This window comes from Microtus pennsylvanicus, chromosome 8 (genome assembly GCF_037038515.1).
Source record: "Microtus pennsylvanicus isolate mMicPen1 chromosome 8, mMicPen1.hap1, whole genome shotgun sequence".
In the NCBI taxonomy this organism is placed as follows: Eukaryota; Metazoa; Chordata; class Mammalia; order Rodentia; family Cricetidae; genus Microtus; species Microtus pennsylvanicus.
The window spans coordinates 3,020,650-3,041,520 of NC_134586.1; the positions used below are offsets into that span (position 1 = coordinate 3,020,650).

Consider the following 20,871-nt stretch of genomic DNA (forward strand, 5'->3'; position numbering starts at 1 on the left):
TATCTGTTCTAATTGTCTAACTTCATAAATCTGTGCTTTGAGACTCTGCTCCTCCTAGACTCTAAATACACCAGTTGCTAGGATTCTGGAATTTACTGCTGCAGACACCAGATAGGAATGTTGCACCTCCGATAAAAGAGTTTGGCAGGCCCCTCCCCCTCCTGCCAGCCCATACCTGCTGCAGCATCTCCTCAGTGGCGTTCAGCTTCTCTCTGTGCTCTTCAAGACAAAACTCCAAATCTCGAATCTTCTCTCCCTGAGCCTCCACTTGGTCTGTCAACACACTCACCTGTTAATTTAAAGCAAAGGGCGACAATGAGTTTGAAAGACTTTGGGTCCCAAAGCATGCTTCATTCCCTAACTGGAACAGTAAGACCCATCACTCACTGATGTGGGATGTCCTTTAAGATATGTATTGCTTTTATTGGTTGCAGATACCAAGAAGCTGCTGAAGGAGAAAGAGGCCAGAACCCCACCAGTAGGGCACAGCCTTGTGGTGGTACATAGATTAATAAAAGTGTGTTAATTTAAGATGTTAAGAGCTCGCTAGAAATATGCCTGAACCATTGGCCAAATGTTGTAATTATAGTTTCGGTGTGATTATTTGGGTCTGGGCAGCCAGGAAATGAATGCACAGTCTCAGCTTACAACTCATGGTGGTTGAAGACATCCCAGATTTAACAAGATGACAATGGTCTTTCACTTTGTTTTGTGTGGATCAAACCTAGGGTCTTGTGCATGCTAGGTAGGCCCTATGTTGTCTTATGACTTAAAGATTCCTATTCAGTTTAGGAGAAACTTGGTGCGGATCAGAATATGCACTACTTTACATATTAAAATCACTTCAGTAATAAGAATCTATAAAAAATTGTTGATTTCTGAGGTGATGGTAAAGAACTAAGGTTAGAGGGCAACAGAGGGAATGAGATCCGCACTTGAAATAGATAGTAAGGACCACGCAGATCTCACGCTTCAATAATAAAGGGAGCAAAAACGAGTAAAGAACTCAGATTCTATAAACTCTTTCAACATCAACGTGGTCCCAGATTTGCTCAGAGCCAGGGCGGGGTGAAGAGCAGTGTACTGTTTCCACTGTGTAGGATCCTGAGTTCGGCTCCCAGAACCACAAAGGAAAAAGAAAAAGGCCGAGTGCACACAACACACTCAAATGTCTCCAGAAACAGTGGGGTTCATCTTTCGTCCTCCAGGTCCCATGCAGATCTGCAGGGCTCTCCTCAGGAATGACCAGCTGAGTAAACACACTTTGATCTGGTTAGTTCAAAGAACAAAAAAGAAGACATTTGCTCTGTACTCAGAAACTCCATGAGCAAGCAAACAAACATCCCACAGCAGTTCCCAACAGCAGGCTCCACTCGGGCTGCTTTGTTTGGTTCCTGTATCATTTTCAAAGCTGGAAGGTTAACATATATTCAGGCTGAGATTTTTACACTATAGGTGTTCACAGATCTGAGTTTCTAGTTCAAATGTATGTAAAGTCAGGTCCGATGGCACATTTACTACAGGTGCAATGCGCTCAGCACATACGTGACTCTACATTACGTGTCCTGAGAAGGGAATGGCCTTAAGCACCACTTGCCTGAAGAACGAGGGATTCCTTGTCATTTTCCAGACGTGCCAGCCTTTCTTGATAGACGTCTCCATTCCCAGGCAGATGTCCGTTTGTCTGAGCAAGAAAATAACATTGATAAGGTCAACTGTTCTTTAGAATTGACATGTTACAAATCAGAAGACTGACATATTTTAAATTTAAAGGGCCTGAATTGAATCAGCACAACTGTCACTTCCATGAAAGGAAGATGCGAGGATTAATAATTCTTCAGATAAGTATGACAGGGAAAGTGAGCACGTACAAAGAGGGAAGCATCTAGTCACAACTGCCTGACCTACGCCTGTAACCAAAGACTGCTCGTTTGTTTCCCAGTCGCCCAGACCCGAATAATCACACAGAAACTCTATTAATTCCAACACTGTTTGGCCAATAGTTTAAGCATACTTCTAGCTAGCTCTTTCATCTAAAATTAACCCATTTCTACTAATCTATGTATCACCACAGTAAGGCTTCTAGTGTGTTACTCCTTTGGCAGCTACGTGGTGACTCCTTGACTCTGCCTACTCTCTCTATCTCTTTTCAGATTTCCTGCCTGGCTTTACTCTGCTAAGCCATTGGCCAAAACGATTTTATTCATTATCCAATAAAAGCAACACAGATTCAGAAGGACATCCCACATCATACACCAATTCTGAGCAAACAGAAAACAAGTACCCTGCTATGATAAAACGCTGACCACAGATGACCTGGGGAGGAAAGGATTTCTCTTACTTTATAGTACACCATAGTAGAAGTCAGGACAAGAACAGATGATAGAGGAATGTTGCCTACTGGTTTGCTCCTCATGGCCCGCTGAGCCTGCTTTCTTATACAACCCAAGACCAACCGCCCAGGAATGCCCTCACCTGCAGTGGGCTGAACCTTCTACATCAGTCATTAACTAGTAATACAGCCTATAGGCCTGTCTACAAGCCTTTTCTCAGCTGAAGTTCCTCTTCCAAATGTCTTTAGATTGTGCCAAGTTCACAAAAAGCTAGCTAGCGCACACTGTAAAAGTGACTGTCAGGGGCCACAGGCACAGCCCTAGGGCATGCAGAGTTCTGAGCAGCCTGCAGAAGACAAGACTCCGTCTGTCCCTGAAGGACGCCAGTCACTAAGTTTGCATGTAAAACAGTGACTAGGACCTGTGATGTCCTCCCATTCCTCCAATCCATCCCCGGTTCCACAGGACTGTCAATGCCTGTTGTTGGAGCAGCAGGCAGGGGTGACGTCTGCGAGGATTCTCCCTGCCCACTCAGCTCTCCTCTCTCCATGGAGGCTCCCACCTAGGAAGCCTTCAGAAGCTCCCCCACCCCGTCTGACTTAAACACTAAGTCCAAAGTCATTTTCCTATGAAGCCCTGACTGTCCTGGAACTCACTATAGAGATCAGGCTGGCCTTGAACTCACGGAGATTCACCTGCCTGTGCATCTCGAGAGCTGGGATGAAAGGTGTGTGTCACTATGCCTGACGTTTTCTTCCATTTTTTTCATACCCGAGTCATGAAAGAGCAAGACACATAAAACTGTCACTCTGAAACACAGTAGTGGTGTGGTAGCTTGAATGTAATTGGCCTCCATGGGCTCCTAGGGAGTGGCACTATCAGGAGGTGTGGCCTTGGAGGAAGCGTGTTATTGTGAGGGTGGGCTTTGAAGTCTCATCTACGCTCAAGTACATCCAGTGTCTCAGACCACTTCCTGTTGCCTGTGGGATCAAGAAGTAGCTCCTTTTCCACTCTCAGCTCCTTCTCCAGCACCAGGTCTGCCTGCACGCCTCCCGTCATGACGATAAGGGGCTAAACCTCTTAAACTGTTAAGTCCCCCATGGTGTCTCTCCAGAGCAACAGAACCCTAAGACAGAGTACTGAGACACCCCATACACTCTGTTGCCCAGAAATACGCTCCTGCTTTAGCCTCCCGGGATTACAGACATGAGACTCTATGCCCAGCTTGGGATGTGTTCCTTATAATTTCATCTAAATAGCTTATAACCACATTATATATTTTATCCAGAGGATTCCCTGAATGTTCCTGTAAATACGACAGAGATAAAAGCCAAATGGAATCCAATATAGACAGGTGGGGCACCCAGAATTCAACTGAAAAGGCAATCCCTCAGAGTTAGGATCAGAAAAAACACCAATTGTGCTCCCTTCTTCCCCAGGAACATCTGATGTGACATCCATTCTTTCTCCAGAATTAACCTGCATCTCCAGTTTCCTATTTCAGTTCTGGGACTGACAGATGTCATGTGTTGAAAGCAAACCAAAATGGAAAAAGGAAGAGGAAGAAAGGGAGGAGAAGGGGGAGGAGGAGGAAGGGAAAGGGGGAGAGGAAGACGTGTGGAAAGGGGAAGAAAGATGTAAGGATTAAATCTGGGGCATTCCTTCTGAAGATGGAGACATGCTGGATTACATTTCCCAAGATGCCACAAAAATTTAAAAGCTAATTTATCAAGTGTGCAATGCACATTTAGAGTGAGTGTGATGTTAACACCAGCTGTCCACCACACACCTGCACACTACTGCGGCACAACCCTGTTTACACTGCTAACTCAAGTGCCCAGAATTAACTTACAAGAGTCTGATGGAGTAGTCGGAACGACTAACAGCCCCTGGGGACCATGAAAATGAAATGTTCATAACTCCTTGAGGATAGTCTTCTGGAAAGCAGCCAGAACACATGACGTATGTTCTTAATCTATGAAGGTGCAGAGGCAGTGCCTGGACGGCTTTCAAGCCCTCACTTTGATTATGCACATTATGAGTCATCTGTTTTTAAAATCCAATGCAAGGAATGTCTATAATCACATTTCATTAGATTAAAAAAATGCTTTATGTACGATGAGGTAAGAGGTAGAATCTTCTAGTTTTGTCTCTCTTTAACAGACAGGGTACGGCTCCTTATGTTGACCAGGCTGGCCTCAAACATCTGGGCTCAGGCAGATCTCCTGCCCTAGCATCCTGAGTAGCTCTGACAATAGTCACGTGCCACTGAGTCAAAACAAAATGCACACTTTCATTTTTCCTCCTGGGGTTCTGGCTGGGGTCTGAACCCAGGGTCTCACATGAACGCTCATCACAGAGAAGTGCTCACATGCTCTACGGCTGAACCCCATCCTGTTCCTTCATTCTGAGAACAAGAGACTCTAGCCAGATTGGCAGCATTCTTTCAGGCCAAATATTATAAAGAAATGAAGTATTTCAAAACCAGTTCTCCAAATGCCGAGAACTGACTCAAAATGAGCAAATAAATCAGAAATGTCCTGATGTGGATAAGTGCTTATAATACTCAAAATCAGCTAGTATTTCTGAGGCATTAATAGTCCCCATAGGAACCGGAAGAAAAAAGTCTCAGGAATTGCTACATAGAGTGGTAATGTATTTAAGTAGATAAGGAGCTGCTCAGGGGACATGCCTTCTTTCTTCCTGCTACTGCTTAAGAACGCTGGAGCTAAGCCCACCAGGTACCTGTCACCTCTGTCTACCTTCCCCCAAGTGACACACCCTGCACTCACACAGGCATCCCTTTACCCGGACATCTCTCTCTTTCCCTTTCTTATTCTTTTCTTCAGCCTTCCCTACCTACCTACATTTGGGTCTGGTCTGTAAAGGTTTCCTCGAATGAAGGGCTCATTCATAAACTCCACCACAATGCACCCTGCTCAGGGGATGACCCCCACTACACATAGAAATGGTGCACTGTGAGCGATTCTGTGTCTCACTGGAGCGCTTAGCTAAACGACGGGCGAATGAAGGGGCAGTGAGCGAGAAGTGCCCGGTACCCATGGGTAGAACACAAGGTGAGTACCTGGGCTCGCTCTAGTTACGCTTCTTTCCAGTTAAGCACTTCTTACTTCAGGGGGCTTTGCTGCATTAGTTCACCTCCTTCTTCAGAAGACCCCCCAACATCCATCTTTCCTCTTTTCCTTCCGTCTAGAGCTGAGATTTGCTTGGCAAAGCTCATTCTCCTACATCCTCCCTGGAACCTTAGTCTCCTGCTTCCCTTAGCCCTGCAACTGTGGGTTCTGTGCCCTCTCCTGCTCGCCTCCCGATTCCCTTGTCAACCCATCTTTCATGACCGGCTCTACTCTTCCTCCTGATAGTGTGTCAATCTCTTCTCCTCATCTAATGGCCTCCCTTTCACGTCCTGTCCCCAACGTCACACATCAGCTTTTTATCACATTCCGCCACTGACGACCAATCACCAAATTTATGTGACCTGATCACTGTAACGCTACCCTCGGTGTCAACTTCACACATTTAGGAAGATGGTACCTTAATCAACGAATTGCCTACATAAGACCAGCCTGTGGGGCATTTTGCTTAGCATTCTTTGATGTAAGAGGGCTTGGTCCACTGCGGGTGTTACCAACCCTAGGCAGGGGAGGGCTGCAACATTAAAAAGGTTGCTGAATATGAGCCAGAGAGTAAGCCACTAAGCAACTGTCCGCCAGGCTTCCTGAGCTGAGCTCCTTGGTGGATTGTGATTTGAAAGTACAAACCAAATAAACTCTTTCCTTCCAAAGCTGCTGTTTATATAGCATCAGAAAGCAAACTAGAACAACCGTTTATTCTTCCTAATAGTCTCTTAGTGCAAAATCCTCCATATTTCTTTTCATCCTTCCAGAAGGCTTCTAAACTACGATGTACACCATTAAAAACTGTACTCATTGCAAGTTCCTTACAGATTCCTACGTCCAAAGCATCAAAGCCCACCCCGAGTCATGATATTTAGGTTTTCTGAAATGCATGCGAGATAGCCCTTTACACTTTAGTGTGCGACAAGTCTCACTGACAACTTCAATCCCGCTGCATGAGTCAACAATAGGATGCACAGAATCCTCCGCTGTCACAGATTCACTCATGGAACTTACAGTCAGGTCTCCCTGGCACGATGAGGAGAAAAGCATCTAACAAGTAATGTCTCTTTTACAGAGTTAGAGACCCCTGGAGCTAGCCAATCGTTTGATCTGGGAATGTGACTTCTCTGAGCACAATGGAGTTACACACGGGATGAGGGCATGGCACCCCCCTCTTTCATTCCTGTGCCAGGAATTCCATTGTGTTACCGGCATAGCAAGCCTAACATGTAGGAGCTGCTGGCATCCAGTCACATGACCGTTTTGCCACAGGTCATTTCAGACGCACGTAAGAGTTAGAAGGAAATGCTACCTCTGTCTGCCATCTGGTCTCCACAGTTCTCAGCTCACTGGAAGGGGAGCCCTTGTTGCTTTGTGGCTAATCTCCCTTCTGTCTTGCTCTGTTCTCTTTATTGAATCCCAGACCAGCTAGGACCGGTGGCACACACCTGTCATCACAATTCTGGAGTCCAGCCAGTCCGGTCCTGGGCCAATGCTCATTTGTCACCAGCCAATTTACATTGATTTTTAAGTACTTTATTAGCATATGCTAATTACACATGATAACTGGCTGTGTGTGTGCGCACATGTTTGTGTGTGTACATGTGACACACTTGGAGCACATTTACCTTTATACTTACACTGGAGTGTATCCACCCTGTCTCCACTCACTGAGCTCCTTCTGCTCAGCTACCCCCGTTTTACTTTCATTTCTTCTTCTGTCTTTTTAACGAGTTTATCTAGTTACTTACAGGAGCATGGGCAGCTCACCAGAGGCTACACACTGAAGGAAATGGCTCTCCCTCCCCCAGCAACCACTAACTGCAGCAGCTCCTCTGGAAGAGGGACCCTCCCTCCGCACGAGGGAGTGCTGACATGCCCGATCTTGTGCAGCAATCACAGCTGCTGAGTTCGAGAGTGCCACAGCCATGCTGGCCCTGAAGACACATTCTCCACCACTCCACCCTTCTCCAGCGCTTACTCCCACCCTCTTCCAAAATGTCCCCTGAGCCTGGCAGGGTATTTGGATTTTTGAGTGCAGACAGTATGATTCATCTTTCAGTGGTGGAGCGGTTAGGAGGACAACTCCAGCAACTGGAGCTGCTCTGCCTTTGAAAACAGACGGTGCCTGTTTGTGAGACTTGACATTTGTTCTAGGGGTGTCTTCCTCAGAGACGTAAAGGTCGAGGTGTGCTGGGGGGGTACCTTAGTGCTCTGAAACTCACTGCTCCCTGGCACACCGCTCAGGCTATTCCTACTTCCTGTGTCTTTATGTTCAGCACACACCGAGGAAGCAATTTATTACTGGCAAAGGACTTTCTCCTCACTCACACCCAAAGGCCACCAGTGGCAGCCATGGCTCAAGAGGACCTGTAGATAACCGACTTGAGCCCAGAACACTTTCTGTGACACGTGCTTAATCTAATCTATGAAAGCGTTTCTGAAGAATGAGGGCGGAGCTTAGTGATAGAGAACTTGCCAAGTGCACATGGCTCTGGATTCCATGGCCAGAAATACAAACAAAATTGCTGGTGGCCAGGGAGATGGATCAGCAGGTACACTGGCAGCCACATTAGCACGAGGCAAGCAGTCAGATCCCCAGAACCTCCACAAAAGCTGGGTGAACACAGCAGCCTGCCAGTCATTCCAGGGCTGGAAGGTAGGATGTGAGACAGAGGATCCCCAGGGCAAGTAGGCTGGTCAGACTGGCTGACCTGGTAAGCTCTGGGTTCAAGTGGGAGACCCTGACTCAATGTACCAGGCAGAAAGTGATCAAGGCAGATACTGAGTATCAAACTCAGGCCCCCATACATACATAAACATGTGCACACCCATGCCCTGGTTTCCACACACACATAAACATGAATATATGCACACACAGAATATTTTCCGCACAATGATAAACGCAGTAGTGACAATGGAGATGCCTAAATTTAGGTTACAAGTTAGAGCATGGCTCTTTGGGAAACAGCCAGGGGTGGAGTCACTGACCACCAAGCCGGTTAGGAATGTGCCGGCTGCTCACACCAGCTGGAAAACTCTTTCTCCGGCCACCATCTATCTTGGTCCTTTCATATTTCAGGGCTCATTCAAAAGCTGTGTTCTGAGTGACGCTTTTGCCACCTCGTCTGAAGTCATAGGGCTCCGTTCTTTCTCCCTGCTGGGGTTTGTGTCCACACCCACCATGTTCTCAGTTCCTCTCCACTGACCATGCTTATGCATGAGTTTCCAGTCTTCCCAAAGGGATGTCAGCATCAGGACTCGGGGAAATTGGTTTCCACTGTGCTCCCCAGGCCCCGAGCAGCGCCGAGTGCAGCGGGCACAGGATAACGGTAACGAGAGCTGCTTCACACACGGGCAAGTGCCCCGTGCATTTACAAGACGGGAAGGGGCTCGGGGTGTCCTGCCGGGTGGATGGTTGTTTGTGGTTTTTGTTTTAAGTTATAGTCTGTCCTCATATTTGACATTTTAACTTGAAGAATCCAGAAAATGACAAACACTTTACAGAACTAACAAAGATTCCATTGCGTCAATAACATTCCAACAGTAACAAAATACAGTACCCATGGATCGAGAGAGCATAGAGTTTTCATTCTCGACTTATTCAGGCCTAACTCACTCTGCCTGTTCCTTCGTCCATCCCAAACCTTCCAAACCAAGTCAATGCTTTCTCTCAGGCACATGGAGAGGAAGGAAGGAAGGAAGGAAGGAAGGAAGGAAGGAAGGAAGGAAGGAAGGAAGGAAGGAAGGAAGGAAGGAAGGGAGGGAGGGAAGAAGGGAGGGAGGGAGGAAGGAAGGAAGGAAGGAAGGAAGGGAGGAAGGAAGGAAGGGGAAGGGAAGGGAAGGAGGGAGGGAGGGAAGGAAGGGAGAGAAAGGGAAGGGGGCATGGAAGAAGGGAGAGAGAGAAGAAGGAAGGAGAGAAAGAGAAAGAGGGAGGGAGGGAGGAAGGGAGGAAGGAGGAGGGGGAGGGGAGGAAGAGGTAAAGAGGACAAAAGGCAAAGGACAAGGCATGAAGAAGTGGCCATGGGAGGAACAGTCAGGAGCCTGAAGAAGCCACCACCTCCCTGTCACAGTGCACCTGGTGCAGCACTGAGAGTCCAACAGGAAGACACTTATAATTTCATGACTTCTCCACCGAGTATTTCACAAGTCAGGGTGTATGTCAATATATTAAATGGGGGTGTACGTATATACGTAGTTTAGCCGGGATTCACTCTTCCCTTTTCACTGTTTCTTAGTAGGGTGTCTAGAACGGTTAAACTCTCAGACACAGAAAGACAACAGAGCGCATGGGATGGCATCTAACAGCACAGACGTGGAGATTTCAAGGTGGAAAGACCTGCTCAGGTCGAGGAAGGATGCAGTCTGTGCCTGTGTGGGCTCGCTTAGCCCTTCTGCACTGCACGCTTCCAACGGCTAAAATGGTGATTCTGTAACTAAATAAAACCACCCTTGAGATAAAAGTCAGTGTCACGGGGCTGAAGAACACAATGCTACAGCGTCAGTTTCAAGTGTCCCCACCTCCAGGCTCCCAGCTGGTGGTGCTATTCAGAAGGATGTGGAATTTTTTTAGGCTTGGAAGTCACTGGAAGAAGTGGGACCCTGGAGGAGGACCTGGAGTCCTGTAACCCAGCCCCACTTCCTGTCATCCCTCTGCTTCCTAGCAGCTGACCATGTGACCAGCAGCCTCACACCCCCGTCGCCACGAGTTTCACACAAGTGCACTGGATCCCTTCATAAATCCTGAGCTAAAATAAACCCTCCGTCTTTAGGTTGTTACTGTGAAGTAGTCTGTTACAGCAAGAGGTATCAAAGACACACAGAATCCTGGCAAATCCCCAACCGCAAATGAGAAATGGGCCCAGTAACAAGTAAAGGAAGTTGCTGCCTGTGGGAGGAAGGCAGTGATGGGCGAACCTGAAAACTAAGGTGGGTTTAACTCCTAGACGAGTATCTTAAGCTCTGTGTCTCCATGTCGTCATGGGTAAAGGGAACTGTGAGCGGCCTGAGCTAACACGGGCGGGGCACTCCTCCCTGAGCCTGGCAGGCAGCGTAGTTCTCACAGACTGAGAACCTCATAGGCTGCCTTCCCACAGAGGTAAAGGAACTGGCTCCACCATGAGGAACCCTTACTGATCATCCTAGCAGTTCACTTCTGGTTCCCATGGTACTTTACAGTCACTTGTTAATGACTCCAATTAAGCAATTACTGTCTTCTTCACGCCCAGCAGTGGGCAGCTTGGGAGTCCTCTAAGAGATGCTAATCTTCACGTTAGTGCAGTGGGCATCTGTGCCCGTAATTATCACTCCGCCGGGTCTGCAGCACCTTTGCTTTCCCGAAGGATCCAGGTTACTCCTTTACTAATTGCTGAAGCCTCCCAATTATTGCGCATAATTGCCAGCTGGATACCTGCCTGTAACGTCAGCTCTCAGGAGAAGGAATGAGAACCTGAGGCCTGCCTAGGGCATCCAGGCTCGAACACACACACAAAGGGAACTGGATAACAGAAAACACGTGCTAATAGAAGGGACACAGTGTGTGAGCACGGGTCTGTCTTGTGTTTCTCCAACTCTATGCTCCTCAAGAGTGAAGACATGTATGATCCAGCACTCAGTCTCCTGTAGCTGGTGTGTGTGTGGGGCGGGGGGATATATCCAATAAGAAACTTGCTTAGTTCCTGAGGCAGAACAGAATCCCATTATAAAATGAAACGTTACAGTGTGATACACAACTATTCTAATGGAGGATTGTGTGTCTATCAAGCCCTAGATTTTTTCTTCTCAAGACATGGTTTCTCTGTGTAGCCCTGGCTGTCCTGGGACTTGATCTGCAGACCAGCCGGCTGGCCTCAAACTCTGCCTGCCTTTGCCTCCCTAGTGCTGCAATCAAAGGTGTGCACCACCCCTGACCAGCCAACCCCTAGATTTAAGGCAGCAAATAGAAGAATGTATCTGAGCCAGACACATCGTTTCTCTTTATCTTAGGTCTAATTTGCCCTGGAATATTCTCACAATGCTTTTCCTAACCCAGGCATCTGAGGATCAGGACCCTGCGCGGAAGAGCAGGTGCAGGGGTGGACTGCTGGGAGAGAGTCTCACGCTTTTGTTGTTCTGGTTACGAGGCAATCTCACAGTCGGTAGAAGCTACAAAAATTCCGTTTTCAAGGAAATAAGCGAAATACTAATTTAATGTCTGCAAATCAAGGATTCTAACCTGTGAGGCAGAACATAGAAATGAGGCATTACCGGCCAGCTTCTGATACGTTAAGCAACCGTCATAGAGACCTATATTATTTCTACATTTCAAAAATAAAAATAGCAATCCCAAGTCACATTTTTTAAGGGTAAAAAATGCAAATGTGTATAATTGAGACTTCATCTGTGAGATGTGCTCTCTCTGGACCGCCGGGCTAGTCTTGCCGGCTGGTCTCAGAGTCCGTGGAATTCCAGTGGCCAGACTCCCGCAGGGCTGCTCAGCTGCTCTCCCCAAGGCCCCTCTTTTCATGTGGGCCTGGGGATGTTTTCTCAGACCTCGGCAAACAAGGCCCCTCTTAAGCCTGAGTCCTGTAAGTAATCTTAGTCACCTGTGTTACACAGCAGGACACAGAGACACCCCAGCTAACATTAAAGCAACTGTCCTGGGGCTTCTGGGAACCCCTCAAGAGTACTACCCCAATCACAGTAACCATGTCAGCAGAGTCCTCAAGATGAGGTGACCAGTGCAGAGCAGAGGCGGGAGGGGCACCTCCACTGCACCCCGGGGTGGCCAGTGCAGAGGGGAGGCGAGAGAGGCACCTCCACTGCACCCCGGGGTGGCCAGTGCAGAGCGGAGGCGGGAGAGGCACCTCCACTGCACCCCGGGGTGGCCAGTGCAGAGGGGAGGCAGGAGGAGCACCCCCACTGCACCCCGGGGTGGCCAGTGCAGAGGGGAGGTGGGAGGGGCACCTCACTGCACCCCGGGGTGGCCAGTGCAGAGCGGAGGCGGGAGGGGCACCTCCACTGCACCCCGGGGTGGCCAGTGCAGAGCGGAGGCGGGAGAGGCACCTCCACTGCACCCCGGGGTGGCCAGTGCAGAGGGGAGGCGGGAGGGGCACCTCACTGCATCCCGGGGTGGCCAGTGCAGAGCGGAGGCGGGAGGGGCACCTCACTGCACCCCGGGGTGGCCAGTGCAGAGCGGAGGCGGGAGGGGCACCTCACTGCACCCCGGGGTGGCCAGTGCAGAGCGGAGGCGGGAGGGGCACCTCCACTGCACCCCAGGGTGGCCAGTGCAGAGGGGAGGCGGGAGGGGCACCTCACTGCACCCCAGGGTGGCCAGTGCAGAGCGGAGGTGGGAGGGGCACCTCACTGCACCCCAGGGTGGCCAGTGCAGAGGGGAGGCAGGAGGGGCACCTCACTGCACCCGAGGCAGAGTATTGTTAACACTGCCTGTAGGTCTTAACAATACCACTGAGGACCAAGCCCTCTCCCTCCTCAGATCTCAGAAACACTCAACAGACCAACAGGCATGTGTTAACAGAAGTGCTCTGAACACAAGTCAATTATCTACAGGTCTTCTTAGCCATGGCTGCCACTGACGGCCTCCTTTGCCAGTAATAAATTCCTTTCTCACTGTGTGCTGAACTAAAGACACAGAAAGCAGGAACAGTCTGAGCAATGTGCCAGGAACAACAAGTTTCAGAGCACTAAGCTACTCCCAAAGAAAGCAGCAAACCTGAACTCTTATCCCTGCGAGGTCTCTCCCAGGGCAAGTGTTAAGTCCCATGCAGACAGCATCTGTTTCTAAAAGTGAACCGTCTCTGACCCCTCTAATCCTGAAAGATGGTTTCACTGGTACACACTGGGTGGAACCAAGACTGCCAGGCTCAGGTCTGGACTGGCTAGGGCTCCAGAATCTGTGCAACGCTGTATGAAATGTTTTGGCAATGGGTGCATTCAGACTCTCAGACCCGGCAGCTCTGTCCTCCAGTTTGCCAGACGGACCTTAGTCCTTTCGTGCAGTCTTCATTAGTTCTTATAACAATGAGACCAAGTCACAAGCATAAGCACGTAACAATGCAACCAAGTCACAAGCGTGTGCACATAACAATGCAACCAAGTCACAAGCGTGTGCACATAACAATGCAACCAAGTCACAAGCGTGTGCACATAACAATGCAAACAAGTCACAAGCGTGTGCACATAACAATGCAAACAAGTCACAAGCGTGTGCACGTAACAATGTAACCAAGTCACAAGCGTGTGCATGCACTATGTCACCCTCCCTATCTTCTCATGGGCATCTGTCTTTGTGCTGTTCTTTAGACTTTCTGTGCTCAGCATGTACCAGATGTGATATTTACCATGATGTCCACATCAGCAGTGCAGGGAAGGATGTCAAGAAAGAGAACTCACCTTTCACACAGGACTCCCATTTCAAGCCAGAGTAAGAGTTAACAGAAGCGGAGGTGACATATGGTCACAACCCACTAGATGGCACTTTCCCTCAATTATAGCTACAAACCTTTGCTGCTTTCTCAAGAGTTCACTAACCATACTTCCTGTTTGGAATAGCCACTGAGTTCTTCACAGGTGGTCCCACCTTATTGTTACTGAGAGAGCACCTGCTCCTGCAAGGTTCTCCTCCTCACAGAAACATTAGCTTCAAGACATCACCAGGACATCTGAATAGCCTAAAAGCCAGTCCACTTTCAGAGGTGGACCTGGGCAACTGTTGGCACCTGTGCAATACAGTGCCTTTTCAAAAATCATCTATAGGGGAGATGGGAGGTTAAGAGTTACATGACCTGTCTTTCTCAGAGGAGGGTTCGATTTTCAGCACCCACAAGGTGGCTCACATACAATCTGATACCTTCTTCTGGGCTTACAGGCAATTGCATGTACTTAGTACACAGACATATATGCACGCAAAATATTCACACCCATAAAATGAAATAGGGGAATTTTTAAGCTATCTTTAGCGGTAAGAGGCATTTGGTCTTAGATTCTGCCTTGCAAGGTTTTTTACTATTATTACTTTGTTTCTGTTTTGTTTTCTGTTGTTTGATCGGCTAGTCCACGCTCTGGGTTTTGGAATACACACAGAAGATGGCAGCGCAGAGACGGAAAGTGCAGAAGCCTACCATCTGACTCTGAAGCCACTCGACAAGCGTCTCTGCCGTTGAGTCTGGGATCTGGCATCTCAGCCCTTCCTTCTCATCTGTTTCCATCATCTCCAACAGTCCACGCAGGTCTTCCACAAGGTGTAAAGCTCGCAAGCTGCCCATGAACGGGGAGGTGGGAGACTGGCAATCAAAAATCCCGTTGGAATATTCCAAGGCTTTGGAACCTGGTTTTGAAAAAAAAAAAAAAACAGAAAGAGCAATCGGATTTATGTTAGGTAAAATACCACACCTGAAAAAGATAAACCAGTCTGGTCACCAGCAATGATCACAACGAACAGGGAAAGGACAAAATAATTCAATCATGTAATGGTGTGATGCCTACCAAAAATGCCAGCTGCGGGGACAGAAGGAGAAGGAACACAGGCTCAGGAGGAGGTAAGAAAGAGGTGGATGACCAGTTCAGGTGGACTCATGACTCTCAGAGCATTAATTTGAGACACGAAGTCTTGGAGTTCCCTGAAGCTGAGTATGTGCGTAAGAGGTAATGCTCCATTGATGGAGGTGGGTCTTGTATCTATCTGTTGCTTTAATTAGTTAACTAATAAAGAAACTTCTTGGCCTTTGATAGGACAGAAAATTAGGTAGGCAAAGTAAACAGAACAGAATGCTGGGAGAAAGAAGCCGAGTCAGGCAGGCGTCATGAATCTCCCACTCCGGAGAGACGCAGGTTAAGATCTTTCCTGGTAAGCCACCTCGTGGGCTACACAGAATATTAGAAATGTAAGAGCTAGCCAATAAGAGGCTGGAACTAATGGACCAGGCAGTGTTTAAAAGAATACAGCTTCCGTGTAATTATTTCAGGTAAAGCTAGCCGGGTGGCAGGAAGTGGCCCGCCGTTTCTTACTACACTCCATGAGCTGCATGTATCTCTGTGTGTGTGAGCATCTGCGTATAAGTGTGTCCTCGGTCATTCTGTTTATAGCCCAGCACCAAACTTCTAGTCAACATTGGTTTTCAAAATCGGTGTTCTAACCACATGGGTGCACCTTTAATCCCCGTACTAGGGAAGCAGAGGCAGACTGAGCTCTGTAATTAAGAAGCCACCCTGGTCTACATAGTGAGTTCCAGGTCAGCCGGACTACACAGAAAGACCCTGTCCCAGAAAAAAAGTATGGTGGTCTGTAATTCTAGTATGTGGGAGGCTGTAGCTTGATGAGAAGCCTGGGTGGGGGTGGAACTGGCAGAGTTGGAGAAGCAGGACCAAAGGGGAAAACCTGGGGGTCCGGGAAGCACTCAAGAGAGCCCGTAGAGAGGGAGCAGGGGACGGTGAGTGCGGGTCGGGCTGTGCCGCGTGGGTTACCTGCTATGATCCCGTCCATCTGCTCCAGCGCGGCGGCCAGCATGTCGCTAGCGTCGGTCATCATCGTCCGGTCTGTCAGGGGCAAACTCCAGCTTTACCTGGGGAGGACAGAAGACCACAACGTTAGCACCGCACACTGTGAGCGACGCATGCCAGGTTTATTAATTCTACTTCAGGCGATAACTCCACTTAGCAATCACAGGATGTCAGAAGCAGCGTGGAGCTGAATGAACTGGAGCCCTAAATCACCTGCACACCAGCACCAGGTAATAAGAGAAGATTGGGATCATCCACTCGAGGTTGTTCAGAGTCCAGCAGAGAGCTGGGAGCAAAGTTTGGTGACAAAGTGTTTGCCTAATGTACCAGGCTTTGGGTTCAGTTCCCCCAAACTGTACAACGTAGTCTGGTAGGATGGTATCCACACCACCCTTCAGAGTTCCAGGTCCCTGTGAAGGACACAGGGGTACTACGGAAGGCTGCTGAGGCCAGGAGGGTGCAGACAGACTGAAGGACACAGGGTATTATGGAAAGCTGCTGAGGGTCAGGACGGTGCAAACAGACTGAAGGACATAAGGGTATCCATGGAAGGCTGCTGAGGCCAGGAGGGTGCAGACTCCCCTGGGTATTCAAGTTCCTTATATAAAACTGCACAGTATTTGCACAGAGGACTTTGAAGTATCTCAAGATTACTTAACAGTATTTAACCCAATAAAAGTGCCTTGTAACTAGATGGTACCCTGCATTCTTTGTGGGTCAAATGATAAGAAAACAAGTCTGCACATCATCAATAGGAATGTGTCTTTTCCAAACACTTCCGATCTGCAGTGAATTAACTGTACTGCAATACACACGCACACACACACACTTTTTAATGTGCCAATAGGTACCATTACTGAGTGGGTGTAGCAGCTCCCCACTGTGTACATAAATCATCCACAAACCTTGGATTTTGTTTCTGTTTCACGGTACTACGGCTCAAATCCAGGGCTGGGTGTGCCAGGCAAACACGCTCAACTGAGCTACAGCCCCATTATCTGAAACTTTTAACCACTACAACTACTCAGTAAAATGAGTTAGCTTTTCCGTTTTATAAAAGAGGACTGGTAGTGTTTGAAACTTTTGTGGAAAACAAATACAGAAGTTTTAACAAAGATCTGTGTGCCGTCCACTGCAGGCTGCATTTCTGTCTATCTGGTCACACCTTGGCGGGAAACTTACTCTGAAGTGGCATCACCGTCTACCACGGACTTACTGGTCGGTTATCTACTGAGTCGGGTCTCACTATGAAGCCCCACCTAGCCTGGAACTGGCAATGCCTGGCCTCTAACTCAGAGATCCTCCCACCTCTGTCTCTCGAGCACTGGGAAAGGTGCATGCACATGGTTTCACGGGCTGAAAGATCAAGAGAAAGTGCGTTTATCAGAGCACTGGCCAGCAGCAGAATGGTCACTACACGTGATTTTCACATTCTTTGTGGCATTTTTGGTGCCAGCACCCACACAGATTCTCCCAGCAGGCCGAGATGAAGCTGCCGTCATGCTGTCGACACGGTGGTGGAGTAAACAATGAAGACGTGAAGGGCATGCCGCTCTAGGGAAACCTTTGCCCTCTGTTTCCAAGCACCCAGACCTCACGCACCACTCTGTGTTCATAACGATATTTATAGGTCTGCTATCAGCTTCAGAATCAGCTCTCTATGGTCCACTTTTTCTAACAAAATTCCGCACAACTCTGAAATGCTATTTTTGTTTTGTTTTATTACTAACTTACAATAAAAACAAGTATTTATTTGATAGGTAAAATACTTCAAAGTTCTGGTATACCATATTCAGATTTATAATTTTAAGAACTCTAGAATCTTACTTCAGAAGGTATAAAATTTCACTATTGTTTTATGTAAAAATAATTAGCACAGTAATACCCAACTACAGGCATACAGCCAAGGAGCTACATTATAACCTAAAGGTTTTAAGAGTTTACTCATGTGGCCAGGTGTGGTGGCATTATCTCTTCAATCCCTGAGGCAGGCAATCTCTGAGATCAAGGCCAGCCTGGAAACCCTGCCTCAAAACAAATAAACAAACAAACAAATAAATAAAATTTACTCCTAGCCTTCGGTGGGCACAGACAACAGAGGAACAGAGGTGGTGGACAATCTTAACAATGACACCAACTAGAAAACTCAAATGTTACAACTCAGAGCAGAAAGGATTAAGCAGAAGGGTGTGTGCACGCCCTAAGCTTCATAATCAAGTGGGCTCCGTTCCTTTTCCTTTTAAAAATAGAAATTATATATATACATACACACACACACACAACTGGCCATCTTTTAAACTACATACTCTTTCTCTCTCTTTCAATATGTACATACAAGACAGAAACACACATGAGGCTCGCTCCCCTAAAAATGTGGGAATATTAGTTCAACAATAACAACCAAAATAAACAAAACAAAAAACAAAATTAATGCCTACATCAGAAAAACATGCTCACCAAAATCAATCAAAAAAAAAAATAACGAAAAGAAAAAGAAAAATGGCCACGGTCTCGCTGAGCCAGAAGAACAAACACATCTTTGAGAGCAGTTCCATCTGTATGGACACAGCAGCGTTTGGGGCTGGGAACCGCAGCTCCGTGCTGGGTGCTGTCTGACAAGCATGAGCCCTGAGTTTGGTCGGCAGCTGCACCAGAACAAAGCTAAGCAAAGCAACAACCCAGTGCTTTCCCAGGGTGGTGGGGAAGGGCATCCGGCCTGCATCCTTGCCAGGAGCCCACTGAGTGCTGTGACACGGAGGGCTGAGACCCCCTGGACCACAGCTGTCACCATGGAGAAGGGTCAGCTTTTTACAAGTTTCCAATTCACGAAACCCATCCCTTCGTTAATAATAAAATGTGGCATAGTAAATATCTATACAGGTTTATTTTTTTACAGGAACAAAGGAACAACCCAGCACTCCTCACAACGAGGAGGGATAAACTGTTACACATGACCAGGACAGTGTGACGTGAGGGTGTGAACAGCCTGACGGCAGTGTAATGTGTACAGTCGAAGAGTAAACACAAAGGCTCCCCAAACTCTCAGCAACGTATTTTACAAAGGTTAAGGCAATTAAACTGTCCTACGCAATTATGTGTGTATGTGTGTGTTAACTAGTATGTATACTGCAAATATGTATTAATTATATATACATACATATATTAGAAATAAATACACAGTCCATTTAACTATGCAAAAGGGAAAAGGGGGCTAAGGCTACAGGATAGTAAAATGGCTATCAGATTACTAAAATTATCAATGGGGAATTCCAATTCTGGTCATTGGCAGGCTGAATATGTGGAGCGAACTGGATGCTAAATGAAATATAGAAACAGCTCTGAAGAAAGTAAGGAGAGACTAAAGGTAGGCTGGACTGGGCAAAGGGAGATCCTACCACAGTGAGATTCCTAAGCTCCCTGTGGGCATGCCCAGTCATACTCCACCCACCATCCCCACTGCAGTAAAAACACAGTGTGGTCTGGAAATATAGGGCAGTGGGGGAGGAGGGCGGGGGAGACAGAAAGACAGGTATGCAGAGGTGAGGGTGGGGAGTGATGGGTAAGGGGAGCAAGCTGGCTCAAACTGGTCCTCCTGACTTTGCCTCCAGGGTAGCGGGGACTACAGATGTAGACCACTATACCTGCCAGGTAGAGTTAACAGTGTTAAGAGTTAGTTTGCCAAGAAGTCATAATGAGTAGAGATGTTTTTACAACTTAGTATGGAAGCTTTAAAATACACAAAGCAAAAACTGGCAGAATTAAGGAAGAACCACACAAATTTAGCTCATTTATATTTAAGGTGATTATTAAGGACTGAATGTAACTATTATACCATTTTTTTTTTACCCCAGGTCTCATTTTTCCTCCTTTCTGTTGGGATGTCAGGCAAGGGTGGCTAGACCCTAATACAGAAGGTTTGAGCAATTCCATCTTGGACTAACTCAAGTTATAGAACAAAATGCCCAAATGCAGATCATACACTGCTGTGGGATAATGCTCTTGTGCTCTGTAAAGATTTGTCATCCATATTGGTTTCATAAAATGCTGATTGGCCAGTAGCTATGCAGGAAGTATAATTGGGGCGACCAAATTAAGAGAATTCTGGGAAGAAGAAAGACTCAGTCTGCGGTCGCCACCTAGACACAGAGGAAGCAAGATGAGAATGCCTCACTAAGAAAAGGTACTGAGCCATGTGGCATAGATAAGAATTATGGGGTAATGTAAGTTGTAAGAGCTAGTTAGTAAGAAGCCTGAGCTAACAGGCCAAACGGTGTTGTAATTAAAACAGTTTCTGTGTGATTATTCAGGTCTGGGTCACTGGAAAATGAATGTGTAGTCTCTGTTTACAACACATTCTTCAAAAGTCTGCATGCTACATTCATTACCCCGAGACATAGATGCATCATTCTAACATACTTTGTGTATCTACTTACTTCTGACAAAACCTCAGGTGTACAGAGGAGGGCTCATCTGGGATGTGAGTCAGGGATCTCTCACATGCTAAACAAGAATCATACCCCTAAACCAAGGAGCTGTCATAAAAGCACAGATGCAAAACCACAAAATATACCTCTAAATTTCAAATGGGTTTTAAAGGACTGCTGGAAAGCTCAGAGAAAACAGCTAGATGCTACCAAGTATATCTAATAAATGCTTCTTTGCCCACGGAGGAGCTATTTAAGATGCAGTCCAGTTTAGACAGCATGTGTTGATAAAGCTATGTTAATTTTCATGGCTCAGCTGGAGAGTTTTTAAAAGTGGAAATGCTAAATAAAAACATTTTAGAAAGCTCTATGCTCTGAAAAATATTTTATGTACTCAAAAAAAATTTTTGAGGAAGATTTCCAGAGATCCCTCCAGCAACTAATTAATATAATGGGATATTATTCTGACACAATGGAAAT

At 47.1% G+C, this 20,871-nt stretch overlaps 1 protein-coding gene across 18 annotated transcripts in view; it reads right to left on the bottom strand.

The window, feature by feature from the left end:
• The window catches only part of Ppfibp1 (PPFIB scaffold protein 1), a 144,003-nt gene that overhangs the window by 39,307 nt on the left and 83,825 nt on the right, over positions 1-20,871 (bottom strand). For all 18 annotated transcript variants that reach the window (XM_075982260.1, XM_075982258.1, XM_075982243.1 and 15 more), the window contains exons 3-6: positions 15,932-16,029; positions 14,590-14,795; positions 1,598-1,684; positions 176-289 (exon numbers count right to left, since the gene is read on the bottom strand). In XM_075982260.1, coding sequence (XP_075838375.1) covers positions 176-289; positions 1,598-1,684; positions 14,590-14,795; positions 15,932-15,995 — 471 coding nt within the window. In that variant the 5' untranslated portion in view covers positions 15,996-16,029. The remainder of the gene's footprint in view (positions 1-175; positions 290-1,597; positions 1,685-14,589; positions 14,796-15,931; positions 16,030-20,871) is intronic.